The sequence below is a fragment of the Musa acuminata genome, chromosome BXJ2-8 (assembly GCF_036884655.1).
Source record: "Musa acuminata AAA Group cultivar baxijiao chromosome BXJ2-8, Cavendish_Baxijiao_AAA, whole genome shotgun sequence".
Classification (NCBI taxonomy): domain Eukaryota; kingdom Viridiplantae; phylum Streptophyta; class Magnoliopsida; order Zingiberales; family Musaceae; genus Musa; species Musa acuminata.
Window position 1 is genome coordinate 44,660,270 of NC_088345.1, and position 17,712 is coordinate 44,677,981.

Below are 17,712 nucleotides of genomic sequence, written 5' to 3' on the forward strand. Positions count from 1 at the left end.
TAAGATATGTTAATATAATTAGAAAAGGAGGAATTTGTTAGTGAAATTTGTTACAACAATACCCGACGGTTAAAAAAAACCGTTTCCGGTTCGGATCAGTTCAAGCGGACCGTCTCCCGTCGACACTGATAACAAACGAGCGGGTTGTTCGCGAGTGTCGTCCCAGAAATTACCGGAAATGCCCCGTCGTCGAAGATGACGACTACTCCGTATCCAGAGTTCTCTCTCTTGACCCCTCTCTCTCGTGAATTCTTTGCCTCCGATCGAAGCCCTATTTTTTGATGCTCATCTGACGGAGGAACGGAGGACGAGTAGGGAATGGATCGGATCATCGGGGGGAAGTACAAGCTAGGGCGCAAGATCGGCAGTGGATCCTTCGGCGAGATCTATCTTGGTGAATGAATCGGCACCCTATTTCTCCTTCTATCCATCAATTCGTCTCGCGGCTCGTTTTTCTTTGTTCTTGTCGGTTCTAATCTGCTTGTGTTGATTTTGTCTGTTTCAGCGACCCACTTTGACACGTTTGAGATCGTCGCGGTGAAGATCGTAAGTTGTCTGATCTTTTTTTGTTTGATATCTTTCCGATCTGTGCCTGCCGATTTTAGAGGAAGATTTCGTTTTTTTTTTTGTTCTTCACTTTTTTCTCCAATTAATGGTAAAGATTTGGTTTCTTTAGGGCGATTGGAGGCGTTTGGTTAATTTTTATACTAATTGTTGTATTTTTAACTTCTAGAGGAAGACTAAGTTGACGTGCGATGCGGTATTATATGGTCCGGCTAGAATGGTGTAAGCTGGGCGACATGAATTGAAGTGCTGATTAATTTGCGCAACTGGATTTCATGGTTATAAGTCAGTAGTTCTTTTCGATTTTGATGTTTTCTTTTATTTTATAATAATATTTGGATGCTCAGAGCACTGGTCCTGTGGAAGTCTCAGTGTTACAAATCTTTCAGTTTTTTTAGAGAATTTGCTTAGATGTGATTCATATCATCATGGCTTGATTTGTCTAGTGTTACTGGTTTGTGTGCTGGCTTATATTGGCTAAACATGGATGCAGGAAAACAGAAGGACCAAGCACCCACAGTTGTTTTATGAGGCCAAGCTGTATAACATTCTTCAGGGAGGAAGTAGGTCCATTGTTGTTGTGGCAAAGCACCGTACCTATTCTTGAATTTATGAGATAATTTCATTATGGACTCATGCATTCAGGTGGCATCCCGAACATAAAATGGTGCGACATTGATGGAGAGGATAATGCTCTTGTTCTCGATTTGCTTGGTCCAAGTCTGGAGGGTTTGTTTGTCTATTGCAGTTGCAAGTTCTCATTGAAGACTGTTCTTATGCTTGCAGATCAAATGGTAATGGGAAAGTACATTTTGTCGAATAAGTATTTTCATGGAATAGTTCTAGTATCTGCTTTTTACAGCTTTGCACAATTTGGAACTACATGTAGAGAGTTTTAAAGAAATTAAAGATATTCAAAAGTGTACAATAGCATTAAGAATAGCACTTAAATGGTTGGATAGAAAGCTGAAATATGTTTCACATACTTCAGCCAATAAAAGAAACGTAGATGCTCTCTCATATAAGCATTTATTTGAAGGTGTATGAGTCTGGGTATGATTTCCTAATTATTAAATCGTAGCTAACCCTTAGATGGGATTAGATAGGATTGAATCATGAACTCAATAATTTCTCAGTTACATAATTATAGTGGAAACTTGTGAACCAATAAACGATGACTTGCAAATTGCATAAATAGAAAAAAAACCTTAAACTATCACATCTAATAAATAAAAGGTAAGAAAACACGTTCAACAATGACAAACTATCTGCTGTGACCCCATTCTAGCATATGAGACTATGGATGGTTGTAATATAATTGTTTGAAGATTTGATAGAAACAATGTAGATAAAAGAAGATGTTAATCATTCTTTAACTATCACAATTGGTCTTGATTACTGACATGATATTATCTTTTTTTTTATTTTTATAGGCACTGTTGTATGCTGATGATATTATCATAATTGATGAGAGTTTGATTAACTTTAAGTTTGAGTTAGGAAGACAAATCTCATAACGTGAAATTAAGTAAAACAAGACTAAATATAAAAAATGTAACTTTAATAATACTAAGAAGAACTAAGGATATTAATATCAGTGGTGCAAGAGGTAAAAGAGGACCAAAAAGATTTCTCTAGAAACTATAAAGAAAAATTTAAATGCTTTTGATTAACTAAGAAAGTTGTTTTCTATAGAGCTCAATGTCAAAAAGATTTATAAAGCCAACTTTAAATAGTTGGGACTTCAGGACGTCTTGTTCTTGTTATTGTTATCAATGATTTCAGTAGGCGCTCGGGTGCTTGCCTAGGTGCTCGGGCGAGGTGAGGCGAGGCCCGAGCGCCTCGCTTCAAAGAGGCGCCGCCTGAGCGTTGGGCACTTCGGGCGAACGCCTGGGTTAAAACAGGCGACCGAACTAGATTTTTAGGTTTGGTTGGTCTTCGGTGCTTTAGTTGGTTCAATCGAACTAACTAAATCATCGATATCAGGCTCCCTCTCGTGATTTCCCCGACTTTCCCAACTCTAACACTTGTGATCGCCATTTCTTCTTCGTTGTCGCTGCTCTCTACTACCGCTGCCACAATCGTTGCTCGTCGTTGCTGTTGTCGCTCGCCGCTCCCGCTGTCGTCGTCGCTCCCGCTCCAGCTACGATTGTCGCCTGCTACCGCTGCCGTTGCCTAAGTAGCCTCGGTCTTCTCACACTCTTCTCACTATACTGTTAACAGTATATTAATAGTATACTGCTAACTGTATACTAATAATAGTATTTTTATTTATTAGGTTAATAATATATTATTTTAATTTTAATACTATTAATTTTTATTTATTTAATAGTATATTTTTTATTTAAAAAATATACTATTATGATTTATTTATTTATTGTAATTTTGTACCTGATTTTCTTAATTTAATAGCATATTTTTTATTTAAATAATTATATTTATTAATTATATTATATATTTTTATATTTTAGCGCATCGCTTCGCTCGGGCGAGCGCCTAGGCGAGTGCCTAGCGCCTTGGGCATTTTTGGACCTTGGTGCCTAACACTTTTTAAATCATTGATTGTTATATGAATCACATAATGAACCTTTAGTTCCAAGGCTCCTTAATAGATACTGATTATAATTATGCTAAAAGCAGCACAAAGGTACAAATTTCTAGTGCAAATACATTTAGCTCTATCAAATATTTCATATATTTTTTCAAAAATCTAGTTCTTTCTTTTCTTTTATAGGATAACATTCATGAGGTGATTGTTTTGGATGCCTCATGAGGTTCTATAACATCTCGATTAGTTCCATATCGAAAGTGAGTGAGACTAAGATTGGCTTATAAGAGTCTGATGAGTGTACTACTATCAATTTCAGCTTAGACATTTTAGCGAGTGAATTGGGTTAGACGAAGTTGATAGGCCAATTAGCTCATCAAGCCTGGGTCATGACATTTGGTATCAGAGCCGAGTATTTGGGCATGGTGAAGGGGCACAAGTAGGAAAGGGCTACTTGTGGATGGAGTCAAAGGACTCGTTATTGCGTGAAGCCACCACTGGCTACGCCTCACATGCACTATGTTAGGGTTTGATCTGGGCTATGCTTGGCCTTGACAAGTACGCCAAGCCATTGAGTGATGGAAATTGTAACACTCCGATTAGTTCCATATCGGAAGTGGACAAGATTAATATTGACTTATAAAGATTTGATGAGTGTACTACTATTAACTTCAACTTAAGCATTTTGGTCAGTGGTTTGAGTTAAACGAAATTAATAGATTAGTTAACCCATCAGGCTTGGGTCATGACAAGTTCACTGGAAATAGCCATAATATTCTTTGGTGATTTAAAAAGGTGCTCGGGCGAGGTGAGGCGGGGCCCGAGCACCTTGTTTAAGGGCCAGACAGCGCACTTCGATGAGGCGCTCGTCCGAGCCCAGGCGTCGAGCACTTCGAGCGAGCGCCCGATTGATATAAGCGACCGAACCAAACTTTTTAAGTCTGGTTCGATTAAATTTGTGTTAGTTGGTTCGACCGACTACCAACCCTATGCTTTCTCCCTCTGTGTCCGTCGCCGACGATTTCTTCCTCTGTGTTCACCGCCCACGATTTCTCCCTCTGCCTCCGCCACCAACAATTTCTCCTATTGTCTCCGAGTCTCCTCAGCTTCCGCTACTGCCCGCTGTCTACTACTGTCGTTACTGCTGTCCACTGCCTGTTGTTGTCCATGACGCGACTCCGCTGCCTCCTGCTGTCCGCGACTCCGCTGTCGCTGTTGTTTGCTACCTCCTGCTGTCCGCGACTTTGCTGTCGCTGTTGCTATATGTTGCCATGATTGTTTTCCGTTGACTTCTCACCGCGACTTCTCACTGTCATTTCCCTTCTAACTATTTGTTAACAGTAAATATACTGTTAACAGTAGATTATCAATTATTGTACAAAATAATCTTTATTTATTATATTAATAATATTATATATATTTTTTATATTTTAATATTTTAGAGCATCTCGCTTCGCTCGAGCGAGCGCCTAGCGCTTTTGAAATCACTGATATCCTTTAATCTGAAAGAATTGTTTTAATCTATGATCGTGTTCTTTATACTAAATGAGTGGATGATCCATAGTTCTTAATGTGGTGAACTTATTCGTCCTAACATAAAAATATGTTTGGTATTGTATAAGGCCATTGGAGTAAGAGTTAGTGTCTTTCATGTTTGATACTTGATCAATGTTTTGGGTTCATCAATATTTTTCTAAGCATCGTTGTTAAAGTAGATTTCTCTTTCTCGGTTTATGCTGAAGTCCACCAAGACATGTTTCTGTTTCTATGAATCATCAAGGAATGTGCCATGTATTGCATCAATATGCTGGTTATGTGCAGGTTCCTGTATATATGAGTACATACTTTGGCCTGTTTGTGTATGTGAGTGCATGCTTTGGCCTGTTCATGCATCTATGCATATGCATTTCTATGTTGGTATGTACATCTTGTGCATCTACATGAATATATATACATAATCTGTTACAAAGCAATGTCTTCATCTTGCATTCTCTTGAAGCCCCATGTCAGATTCATTTAGAACATTGGACACTTGACTCCCATCTTATTTTTAAGGAATGCTGCATTTACCTGTTATTCTAATTTCTAAGTGCCCTCTAGGATTGTCAACTAAACCTCATGTAAAAGATGCAAATGGACTTTGTTTCATGTTATATGTTTATTTTCTTGCTTACAACTTTATAACTCAAGATTTTACTGCTTGATATACTTCAATATACTACAGATTACAAGAATAGAGTATGTGCACTCGAAAGGTTTTTTGCACAGAGACATTAAACCTGATAACTTTCTGATGGGTCTTGGAAGGAAGGCCAATCAGGTAGCAACTTTAAGTGCCTCTAATCTAAATCAGTTTCATGGTTGTATATGCAATTTGATGGTATTTTGCCAATTACATCTGTTTGAATATGGTTGTGCAGGTATACATCATCGATTTTGGGCTTGCAAAAAGGTATAGGGATTCTACCACAAATCGTCATATCCCATACTGGTGTGTAATCCACTTCTCAAGCAAGACCTATACAGTTTCATGTCACTCTTTGTTACTGCATATTGCATGATTGGAATAAAGGTTAGTTTAGGCGTCCTAAGCTACCAACTTGTGGAGTATGGATGAATTTTCATATTTATTACCAGGGTTAGATTCATCTGGATTAATAAATAAGTGAAGGAACACTACAGAGATAAATTTCATGAAAGCTTATGATTACCAGATATAGAAAATTCAGTGGTTTTTTTTTTTTAATCTTTGAGGGAGTTGTTCTCTGCATTTATTTTGTCTTATCCTTCTGAATCCTTAGGTGATTATAAACTATTTACACATTGTGACTTAGAGAAAACAAAAACTTGACTGGAACTGCTTGCTATGCAAGTTGCAATACTCGTCTAGGAATTGGTGAGTAGAGACCAATCTAACTGTTCTTAAACATTAGTTAGTCACCATGACAACTTATTGAATTTGTGTATTTATCAGAGCTAAGTTGTCGGGATGATTTGGAATCTCTTGGTTATGTTCTTCTGTATTTTCTCAGAGGAAGGTATTCTTTAATTAAGTCATATTTATTTCCAAATTTAACTTGCTCTTCCTTTTTTATTCCTGAAACTATCTTGTAACTATTGGAGCAACCATACTTAAGAATTTTTTGCCTCTTGTTCAAAATTCATTTTGTATGGTACGGGTGGCACCAAGAGATCACTAATGTTCTGAAAATATAGGCATAATGTAGATTATGATTTTAGATAGATTGTGGATGCATATTCTTGATTGGTTTTCGTGGAGCTTGAAATGCTTTCATTAGCTAGTTTCGTTGCATAAAAGCAATAATTATATGTATTTTGTGTACAATGAAAATCTGCTTTAAGTATTTTTCTGTTATTTTTGTTTATTTTTACTGACACCAATACCTCTGAACTTTTCTTCCATGAGCCAACTTATTACTAATAGCATCTTACTTTTATAGGTAGATAAATAGTATAATTAACTTTTGACCTTGTGACTGTTTGTAGTCTTCCATGGCAAGGTCTGAAAGCTGCCACAAAGAAACAGAAGTATGATAAGATATGCGAGAAGAAGCTTTCAACTCCCATTGAAGTATGTTTTATAATTACTTGTATTTTGTGATGTTCTCATATCTCTGAACATCTCATTAATATTTTTGACTTAACACCATACCTTAGGTTTTATGTAAATCGCATCCGGTGGAATTTGGATCTTACTTCCATTACTGCCATTCTTTGGCATTTGAGCAATGACCTGATTATGGATTTCTGAAGCGCCTCTTCCATGACTTGTTTAATCGTGAAGGTAATATGTGGGAAAATATAATTGATTGCCAATTTCCATCTTGAATTGGCTTAGAGGCATGCATTTCATTTGGTTTCTTCCGGTCCTTATCCTTCCGAATCTTGTTCATACAATTTTCATGACTTCATAGCCAATAAGAAGGGAAAAAGGGGAGAAGATTTGGGGAATATGGAAGTGAATTCATTAATTATAATTGGCATAAAAGAAACTTTTATGAATTCAAAATTTGAGTTAGTGCTTTTTTCTCATGAATTTTTTTACTCATTATTTGTTAATAATTGTCAAGATTTTTTTGTTTGCGATTGTCTGAATTTGTTCTTTCTATCAACTATGGCAGGTTATGAGTTTGATTATATTTTTGACTGGACTATTTTGAAATATCAGCAAACCCAGAGGACAAAATCTCAACCTCGAATCTGTGTTAGTGCTCTTCTCATTATTTAAATTACTGCAAAGTTCCTTTGGTTGCAGTTAATATATTTTTATTCTAGTTTGACAATTCACAAGATTGCAAGGCATTTAATATATATATATATATATATATATATATATATATATATATATATATATATATGTATGTATGTATATATATGTATATATATGTATATATATATGTATATATGTATATATATATATGTATATGTATGTGTATATAGTGTATATATATGTATGTGTATATATATATGTATATATAAATATGTATATCTATACATATTGTCTTATTGGGAGACAAGATGGTACACAAATCAAAACTTGATTTTGCAACAGTTTTGGGGTATGTGTTCAACATGTATATATGTAATTATATTGATTGTCTTATTGGGAGACAAGATGATACACAAATCAAAACTTGATTTTGCAACAGTTTTGGGGTATGTGTTCAACATGCCCAACTTATGTTCTATTGTGAAACAAGGAACTGATGACACTGGACAACTACCAGCAATCAATGTCTTACAAACTGATCCAAATATTTCGTTTGCTTTATTGGCAGGGGTCATGCTCCCCATAAATGTAATTTATGTGCATTAAGTTTATTAGTTCATTTTTTCCGACATGTGTATGCAGAAATTGCATGTTCTTACAGAAATTCAGTATGCTGGATCTTTATTAATTGAGAATTTTTGTCTGAATTGGTAGCCTGTCTATGGTGGAATGACTAGCCGGATTATTCCAATGGATGTTGACAAACATCAAGGTACCCTTAACTAGACATATATTTAGTTTACTTGTGAATTTTCTATTTTAAAATAGTGAATGGAATACAACTAACTATCATTAAGAATTTCATCTTTGGACCAAAAGCAAGCAAGAAGTGGAATACCACAAATATAGTTTACCTAATAGAAAAGTAGTTCTTGTAAAACCGTATTCTCACTTTTATCTGGTTTCAAAATGAATAATAGATCCAGATCCGAAAAGATTGGAGATAAGATAAATTACATTATTTGCAATCATTCCCATCATGGAGATGCATATCTTTTGGTTTCTGGTGAATTTTAATGAAATATACAAAGTTGGCATTCTTCTCAAATTGTGATGGTGCCATTGGGTTAGGTGTTTTAGAATTCTCCATGAATTACCATTTATACGAGGCATTCTTCCCATATGATTTGAAATTTGAATCATTTGTATCAACAGAAAAATGTATATTGGTGAAAGAATATTTTTGTTGTTATTATGGTTAATGTATTTTTATAGGCACCCGTATAATTTGATTTGCAATCAAAGTCTCTCAATGGTACCATCATTATCCTCATTGGTAGATTGATGATTCTTTATGTTTTATAGGTAGTTCCACTTTGATTTTGGATTGTATTACCTTGTGGTGGGTAAACTGGGAACCACTGTATCCTAATATGTAATTATCTGATGCTAATTAATGAAGATCCTGGTGCAAAACCGTACCTAGTCAAGCTAATGCTCATAGTAAATAATAAAGTATCTTGGAATCATGTACTCCGTATATTTACCATATTCATAAGTGCTGCACTAACATGCATTTTTGTGCTTATCTTACATTCTTGTTATGGCCAAATTATATTCCAGTTACCAGTGCAAATTATGTTTCTTGCCTTTGAAGTTACAAACCAGGTAGGACCAAGAAATGATGCACGTCCTACAGTTCAAATGTAGTTCAAACTTGCAGCTGATAAGAATCTGGGTTCTGACAATCAGGGACTTGATAAGTTGGTAGGTCACTAAAATTCAGTTTTCCACTGGTGATGAAGTATTCCTTTTAATCACACTATGTGAAGCAGTAAACCATTCCAATATGAAATTTTCCGTTACCTAGTTTATATGGATTGTTGTGAATTTCTTGATTTTGAAGTTATTGGATTCTCAATTGTTTCAGAGGGTTGGAATGAGCTCTGAAAACCCAAAAGTACCATCTACATCATTTGCCTTTCCTGGAACCCCAAATAAAAATGTCACAAGTTCCAGACAATCAGGGCCAACTGATGCTTTGAGGCTCAGTTCATCTAGTAGTTGGATTCCTGTGCTACAGCATAATGCTTCAGCCAAGTGACTGGTAATGCTTTCAACTGAATTTGCTTGTGTTAAGTGTCCAATCCTCAGGGTAGCAGACTTCTCTGGTTATGTTCTTTATTGGCTCTTTGGGTGTTGTTTCATATGGGTTGAGTCCAACAACCAAATAGCATATGCTACCAAAGGTGGCTACAAAGTCGTTGTTGCTTAAGTTGCTTTGGGATATCAAGCGGCCTAGGGTATTTCTATTAGGGCGACTCCAAATGCAATTGTTTCTAAAATGGCCCTTTAAGGGAAATGATTGATGGTGTGTTGCAAAATAACCTTTTTCTGGTCTAGAAATTTGTCGATATGTTCAACTTGGATGATCCCATAAAATTGGCATGTTCAAATGTATGTTAAAAGATCAGACCATTCTTCTGAGAAAGAGTATAGTGTAATGAAATATGTTTTGTGGATATATTTTTATTTATTCTTTGTGTCGTTCTGACCTGTGGGCAGCAATCTGAAATAATTTTAGCATTAGATACTCAAATCACTCGAGGATTTGAACAGAGGACACTGGTCTAGTTTTTCATATTCTAGCCTCCTTTCTTTTTATCAACAGCCTTGACCAGACGAACAGTTATCACTGTAAGATGATCACTGTTACTAGCATAGTCAATGTGCATATTTCATGTGTCAACGTCACATCTATTGGCTTATCTATATTGTGTATTTTTTGCCTCCAGAGCATGATTATGTGATGGTACAGAGCACTACCCATTTGCTGTGAGGATTCCGGATCAAGTTCCTGTAGAAATCTGTTTTCAGGATGGAAAAAATGGTGAGCAGGTTTTTCCACCAGTATTTACCAGCATATGAGAGACTACTTTGATGAATCGAAAGGTATTATGACAATTTCCATCAAGCTATATTTTAGTTCTTTTAACATGTTTTATGTCAATATCAAGAAAATAATTAGCAGCTGTTGGATAAACTTATAGATAAATAATAGGGAAAATTTTAGTTCATGTGAACAATTAGTACGAATGAATTAAAAAGGCATCGTTGCTCATCGTGCAAATGGTCGATTTTGACACAAGCGCTAGGCTCTCTAGTGCTCCAAAAACAGCAAGGAACCACCATGCTGCTTTTGACTTGAAATGTCATTCTGATCCTGGAAGGCGTAGAGATTGTTGTACTCTTAGTCTGCAAGATATTTGACCAAACATGAAGACTATAATATTGTGTGAATGGAGTCTTTGGATAAGTGACCAGGGTGCCTAGGCTGGGCCACAGCGTTGGAAGAGCCACATAGTTGAGCCTTGGTGCCAACAAGTTTGACTACACTCGGGTTGGGTTTCACCAATTCAATTTTTGCTTGATTCAATTGTCTGACTACACTCGGGTTGGGTTCCACCAATTCAATTTTGGCTTGATTCAATTGTCTGACTACACTCGGGTTGGGTTCCACCAATTCCATTTTGGCTTGATTCAATTGGTTTACCAGGGGTCACATAGTTGAGACTTAGTGCTACCAAGTCTCAACTATGTGAACTTTTGACCTTCCCCTCCACCGATAACCAAGGCAAAGGAAGCAAAGATTTCTCCACACTGGTATTCATTGGGTACTTGACATCTCAATCAAAGATAAAAACATGCTATAAATGATTGATCTATCCTTCCAATTAGATATTTAATAACAGATGTATAAAAGAAAACTACTGCTACAACACATTTGTTGTGGAGAAATTGCAATTGTCTTATCAACAATATATATAAGATCTGGATAGCACAAGAAATTTGACTTAAATTTGACTTGTGCATCCAAGCAGGGAACATCTGTGTCCTAATATATCGGATGGGTGATTTGCTTACTTACAACCACCATTCCGTTATCCTATGATAGTCTAAATAGGCTGTTAATAGTCTTACATCTGATTACAATAGATATGGAACAGTAATCAGTTATCCTATGATAAAAGTTTGTCGAGGTGACGATCCATGATCTCAGAGACACACTCCAGAAATGCAGTTTCACGAGAGCGTGGCAGGATAGCATTCCCCGCCTCACGGATGATCTCCTCAATTTTTGATTCCCTCTCGGTGGTTACCCTGCACATGATGCTTCCGATGTCGTAGGGAGTCAGCCCTCTTTGTACGCCCTTCTTCAAAAGCATGGTTGAGATACGAAGAGTGCGAGAGCTTTCAGGTGACAGTTCCCACCCATAGCTTCTGAGAAGTGCAATATCTTCTTCAGCATCTAGTGATTTGATGTAAGCAATGGTTTCACCACTGAAATGCTGCCGAGCTTGGCGCCAATAGAGCCAATCAAAGGTACAATCTTCAAACTGTGGCACCAGAGGTGCAAAAGCTTATCATCAGTTATTTAAGTAAGAAAATGATACATGTTATAAGCATCAACTGACACACCAACTCTGCTAATAGGGCATTGCACTGACATTTGGTCATTTGGAAGCGACACCGGTTAGCTTGTCTGGCATGCAACTAAAACAAGGTAACTCTTGAATATAATATATATATATATATATATATATATATATATATATATATATATATATATTATATTATATTCTTTAGGATTATATTGAAATTTATACATAGAGCCCAACAAGCATGCCATGCACATAAAGAAAATGTTGTAAGGTCATGGAGCATGAGAAACACATCATGTATACAAGGAAACTGTTTTGGATCAGGTTCTCTGAAACATCAGGAAATTTAGTTTTGGTTCTGAAAGCCTAGAGGTTCTTAGGAATTACTGGGGGCTATCTTTCTCATATTGAGGAATTTTTTGTAATGAGGTACATACATATTGTTATCGGAGGAGATCATGTCAAATAACATTGATCAAGATTAGCAAGAACAAAGTAAAAAAAACATACAGCTATTGAAGAATCCGGATAAAGACAAGGTAAACTCGGATGCACATGAAGTATCTATCATTCTCGAGGAAACAATCTAAATCATGATCATTCATTGAATACAGATGGAAGACCAAAGCAATCGTGTATGACTTGGTATCAATTTAACGTTCTTTAACAAATTAAGCACAACAAATAAAAAGAAAAAAAGAAAAAAAAGAAAGGGCAAAGACTTACCCTGTCAGGTAAGCAGTATGCATGATCAATGGGAGCCAGCATTATCCGGCCTTTGTTATCCTTGCAGACCAATATATTCCCAGCATGGCGATCAGCATTCGCCAACCGTATATCCAACACGGCTATCTTCTGTACCTCCCCAACCGGGAATGCTTGAGGTCCCATATCCTCGCAGCTTCCACAGTTCTCCACAAACATCTGTAAGGATCCAACCTTAACCGTCTTTCCCGCACCGTTATCCTCCGCGGAACGATGGAAACCACGGTTCAAGCACCCCACCATGACCGTCGGTGGAACACCAGCAAACCCAGCTTCCTCGGATATGCGTCGTCCGCCCAAAGGGTGGTCCAGTACATATGCTGCGACCTCTCTCATTGCTCCCTCTCCAACACGCGTCCCCCTCTTCATTCCCTCACCATTTGTCGACAACTGAAGCCCTCGAGGATTGTTCTCAGCCATGGGTTCCTCGTCGATTGGCTTGAACACACCAATGCACCTGTGACCCAGGGCATCCTGCATGAAGTAAACTCCCCCACAGCCTTCCGTAGACAGAATCGGTGGGTTCCCCTTCTCCAGCCCTGCAGAGGTCGATCGGACCAGTTCCATGATCGCCGGAGAGTGTTCAACTTTCGGATCGATAATGTTCTGCTGAATCCAACAATATCTATGCCGTGGCTTCCCAGCAACCATTTGAAGATCATCGATCCCCTTCTTTTTCTTCCAATCAGATGCAACCACGACCAGCTCGTTGTCCTTCTCAACAGGTTTGGATCTAACCTTTGCTGATTGGGGGATCACCAAATGGAACACAGCGTCATTGTTCTTGCAGATGTCATCGATAATCTGATCGTCACCGATCTCCTCACCATCACACACCAGCTTATGATCCTCGAGATTGCCCAAGGCCCAACCACCCTCGGCAACCTGCCGTTTAACATACCCAATGTTGCGGCGCGATTCCACTTGGAACTCATACTTCTTGCCGCAGGTGGTCTTTATAGTGATAGATCGGAGATCGGAGAGTCTAGTTTCAAGTTGCAGGACATTCCCATCGCTCAAGCCGTAGTCCCTCACCAGGCTATCATTCCGTGCCAACTCCCTGCCATTAGACATCAGAGTCTGTTTCCCGGCAACAAAACCCTTGAAGCTCTGGATTCGAAGCTTCACGGAGGCGATCGAATCCGACTCCAACACCTTCATAGGGATCACCGGCGACCCCGGGACGGTGAGGTAGATCAGGATTGCCTCCGGCGAGCAATGCGGGCGTCGGCTGCCTTCGAAACTGACTGGGGAGAGCGCTGAATCTTCCAGGGTGGGATTAGCTACGAGCGCGGACGACGACATCGTCGTGCCCTAACAGACAAGGAAGGAGCAAAACAACCGCCTGGTTCCTCAGAAGCTACAATTCATCTTCAACTACGGCCATCTTAACAAGAAATTCAAATCTATCCTACGAACCAATCACGGAATCACGGGAAGCTTCGGAGAACCAATTCAGGATTCTCAGAACAACCAAGGATTCCGTTGATTCGATCAATGTGATGTTTTCTACACAAAAGGGGAAGAAAGACCGAAGGAGATTGACCCGAACAGGAACCACCCAGTTGCAGTCGAACCAAAAGTGCTTTCGTCGACGCAAACTGGGGGGACTCGATCGGTCTCCTTCCTTCGATCCGGATGCAAGATGTTACCTTCGAGTTCGCTTCGTTGCGTCGAGTTCTTCTTCTTTTGTCCATTCCCAATGAGCAGCAGCAGCAGACAGGAGGCGAAGGGATTGGAGGACGCCGAAAGGAGAGGGGTGGAGAAGACAACAGCGTAATGGTGGGTTTATATTAGGGAGAGCAAGATTTAGCGACGTGTCATGACGGCGCTACGTGGTAATGAGGTGGACGATTGAACGGCAGGGATCGGATCGACCGCGTTACGTGGAAACGAGCAAAGCCGTCTAATATCGAGTCGGTTAAAAGTCTCTCTTTGTTCCATATTTGCATTAACAATGTCAAACATATTTGAAATCGTTATTCATAGTAATAATAATTTTGGATCGAGATGTAATAAGCTAAGTTGTGGGGTGATGTTTTGTTCTCTTGAATTACTTCAAGCATTCATTTAATTTTCTATAAACTTGTATAGGAATACACATAAAATTCACTTCTTTTCAGAACCAAAATTGCTTTTAGTCGGTCTTTATAAGTCGTTTGCCGGAAATAATTTCAAACGCAAAGTACTTGTTTTATATTTCTTAGATCAATGATTAGTAGTTGTTGATAAATATTTAACATAATTCGCCTACCAAAACCACCGATTGCCACTTCCCAATTTGATATCATCCCTCACCATAGTTCATTGCCACTTATGTCCTATTTCATTAGTTTTGCTTTCTTACCTAAGAACACAATTCCCATAATTTATTTTTATTTATTATTTACTTTTTCTTTAATTTTGTGACCTCGAGCCATGATTATGTGGTTATACTTACCAATGTTCCATCCTCAAAATTTCAAATTTATTTTAAAAATAAAATAATAATAATAATAATAATATATTGACTAAGTAAAGAATTGTTTATTTTGGCTGAAAATAAATTCATATTATTAAAGGATGATTGATAAATAAGATAATTAGACATCAAGAATTCGTAGTAACTATTGATATTCAATCATGTGTCTTGATGAATAAATGTTTTGATTAGTTATCAATTGGGCTTTTACGAGTAGGATGATGTTTCTTTAGATTACCCACATGATACTTCCTCTTATTGGGGCACAACAACATTATGCTTGGTGAGTAACTTAGTCATATCATTTATTTTTAATATATTTAGTATTCGATTGGACTTATTATATTTTATTATATTTCATTATCAGACAATTTGGTATGTTATTGTTGAGAAATATTTGATGGACAAATTGGATTGGATCATTGTTGTAGATGTTTTGCAGTTAGATTTGATCACATTATCATCGTCCAGATATGCATTATGGATAAATTCAAATATATCATCGTCATATAAGATGCTTTATAGTAAGATTCTATCACATCATGAGTATATGATGTTTCATAATTAGGTTCGATTATATCTTTTTTCAAAAATACTTTATGATCTGATTTAGTCACATCATTATTATATGATATTTCATTGAGAAATACTTCATGATCGACTTCCATCGCATAATCGTTAAATGATATTTTATCATAAAATTCGATTGCATCCTTGTAAATGAATATTTTATGGTTGAATTCTATTGTATCATTATCGTACGATGCTTTATAATTATATTCGGTCATATCTTTATTAGGGACATGGGTGAATTCGTTTATATCATTATTGTATGATATTTTATGGTTGGTTCCACAACATGCTTGTGGAACACTTCAAATTTGAGCACGTCATTGTTGTATAATAGTTTATGGATAAATTCAACCTTATATGTGTTGGGAGATACTTTATCTTCGATCCGATCGTGTCATTTTTCATATGATGCTTTATAGTCGGACTCGATCATATTTTTATTAAGGAATGCTTTATAGTTAGATTTGATCATTTTGTCATACAATGCTTTAGGTTGAATCATATTTTTATTGGGTAATAATTCATGACTAGATTGTACCATGTCATCATTATATGATGCTTAATGGACAGGTTCAATGACTTGCTTATTGGGTAATTCTTCGTGATCAAATTCAACTATCTTTATTGTATAATGATTTATGGTTGGATCAATAATATTCTTGTTAAGGGTGAGTTCATGATTGAATTAGATCATATTGTCATCGTATAATGATTGATGGTTGGGTTCAACCATGTGGGATGTTTTATGTTAGTTGCATAGTTGTCATGTGATATTCCATGGTATCGTATCCTTATTATATGTTATTTCATTTCTAAAAATATAATTTCCTTATTATATGTTGTCATGTGATATTCTATGGCATCGTAGTCTATTCAAAAGCATGTCAAAAATATTATTTTTATTTATTATTCTATTAAGTAATTATATATTTTTTACTCTTTAAAGTAGACAACTATCGTGATTTCATTGTTTCTGTGACTATATTTGATGAATGTTCCTGTAAAATTTTTCAATGTCAAAATTATGACTTATGGCTACTAAATTTATTTTTAAAATTAAAATAAGAGAATCAAAATGATGATTTTCCTTTTCCAAATGATGAATCTATTGAGTAAACAATCACCTATTTTGACTGAAAAGGAATTCTGATTTGATGATAGAAACTTTTGCTTACTAATATTAATGTTTTGATCCACGTGTCATGACGAATAGACATTCTTGTTAGTAATCATGTATTCACTATTTTGTGTTAACAATATGAGTCAGATAAAATATAGCAATATGATCACGTTATCTATTGTGAATATGCATAGTGTCTAGCTTAGATTTATTATCGTTTATCATTGAATGATCTTCCTGGTCGAATTCAATCATTATTGAGTGACACTTAATGAACAAATTTGATTATGTCATCGATGTATGATGCTTCATGGCTAGATCCTAATGCATCATCGAGTAACATTTTATGGATAAATTTGATCATGTCAATATTATATAATATTTCATGGTCAGATTCAGGTAGTATCTTTGTCTAAGAATGCTTCATAGTTAGATCTCATCCTTATTATATGAAACTTCATCACATTGTATCATTATTGTATGATGGTTTATGGTTAGGTTTGGTTACACCTTTAATCGCGGGAAATCATGATTCGATTCATTTTAGGAGATGCTTTGTGGTTGAATTTAATTATGTGATTATTATATGATTCCTTATAACAAATTGCATATATATTGTGGGGGCAAATTATGCGATTATTATAAGTAAATTTGATTGCATATATATAGTGTGGGTTGGATCATTATATGATGTTTCATTATTAGGTTCGACCACATCCTTGTTAGGGATACTTTAGAGCTAGATTCAATCATGTTCTTATTGTATGATATTTTATAATTAAGTTTGATAATATCTTTATCGAAGACTCTTTATTAAATTCAATTACAATATTAGCATATAATGCTTTACAATATTAGCAATTACAATATTAGGAAGGTTTCATGGTCCGATTCTATCATGTCATTATTATATAATAGTTCATGGTCTGGTTCGACTATATCTTTATCGAGGAATTCTTTATTTTATATTCAATTACATCATTGATGTATATTGCATCATGGTTAAAT

General features: G+C 36.4%; 2 protein-coding genes across 2 annotated transcripts; one reads left to right on the forward strand and one right to left on the reverse strand.

Annotated features, from left to right (window-relative positions):
* Positions 1–117: 117 nt before the first annotated feature.
* Positions 118–10,420, forward strand: LOC135619609 (casein kinase 1-like protein 4). The gene is given in 13 exon segments (XM_065121778.1): positions 118–394; positions 506–546; positions 1,058–1,127; positions 1,210–1,358; positions 5,337–5,432; positions 5,533–5,603; positions 5,947–6,008; positions 6,087–6,150; positions 6,620–6,704; positions 6,791–6,917; positions 7,255–7,337; positions 8,058–8,115; positions 10,139–10,420. Coding segments are annotated over 13 exon segments (1,026 nt in total). The 5' UTR covers positions 118–318; the 3' UTR covers positions 10,183–10,420.
* An 866-nt stretch (positions 10,421–11,286) lies between these two features.
* On the reverse strand, positions 11,287–13,929 carry LOC135619608 (phosphatidylinositol 4-kinase gamma 4-like). The gene is made up of 2 exons (XM_065121777.1): positions 12,512–13,929; positions 11,287–11,740 (listed from the first exon to the last, which is right to left on the reverse strand). The coding sequence occupies exons 1-2, from the start codon at positions 13,853–13,855 to the stop codon at positions 11,363–11,365; spliced, it is 1,722 nt and encodes a 573-aa protein (XP_064977849.1). The 5' UTR covers positions 13,856–13,929; the 3' UTR covers positions 11,287–11,362.
* Between the last annotated feature and the right edge of the window lie 3,783 nt (positions 13,930–17,712).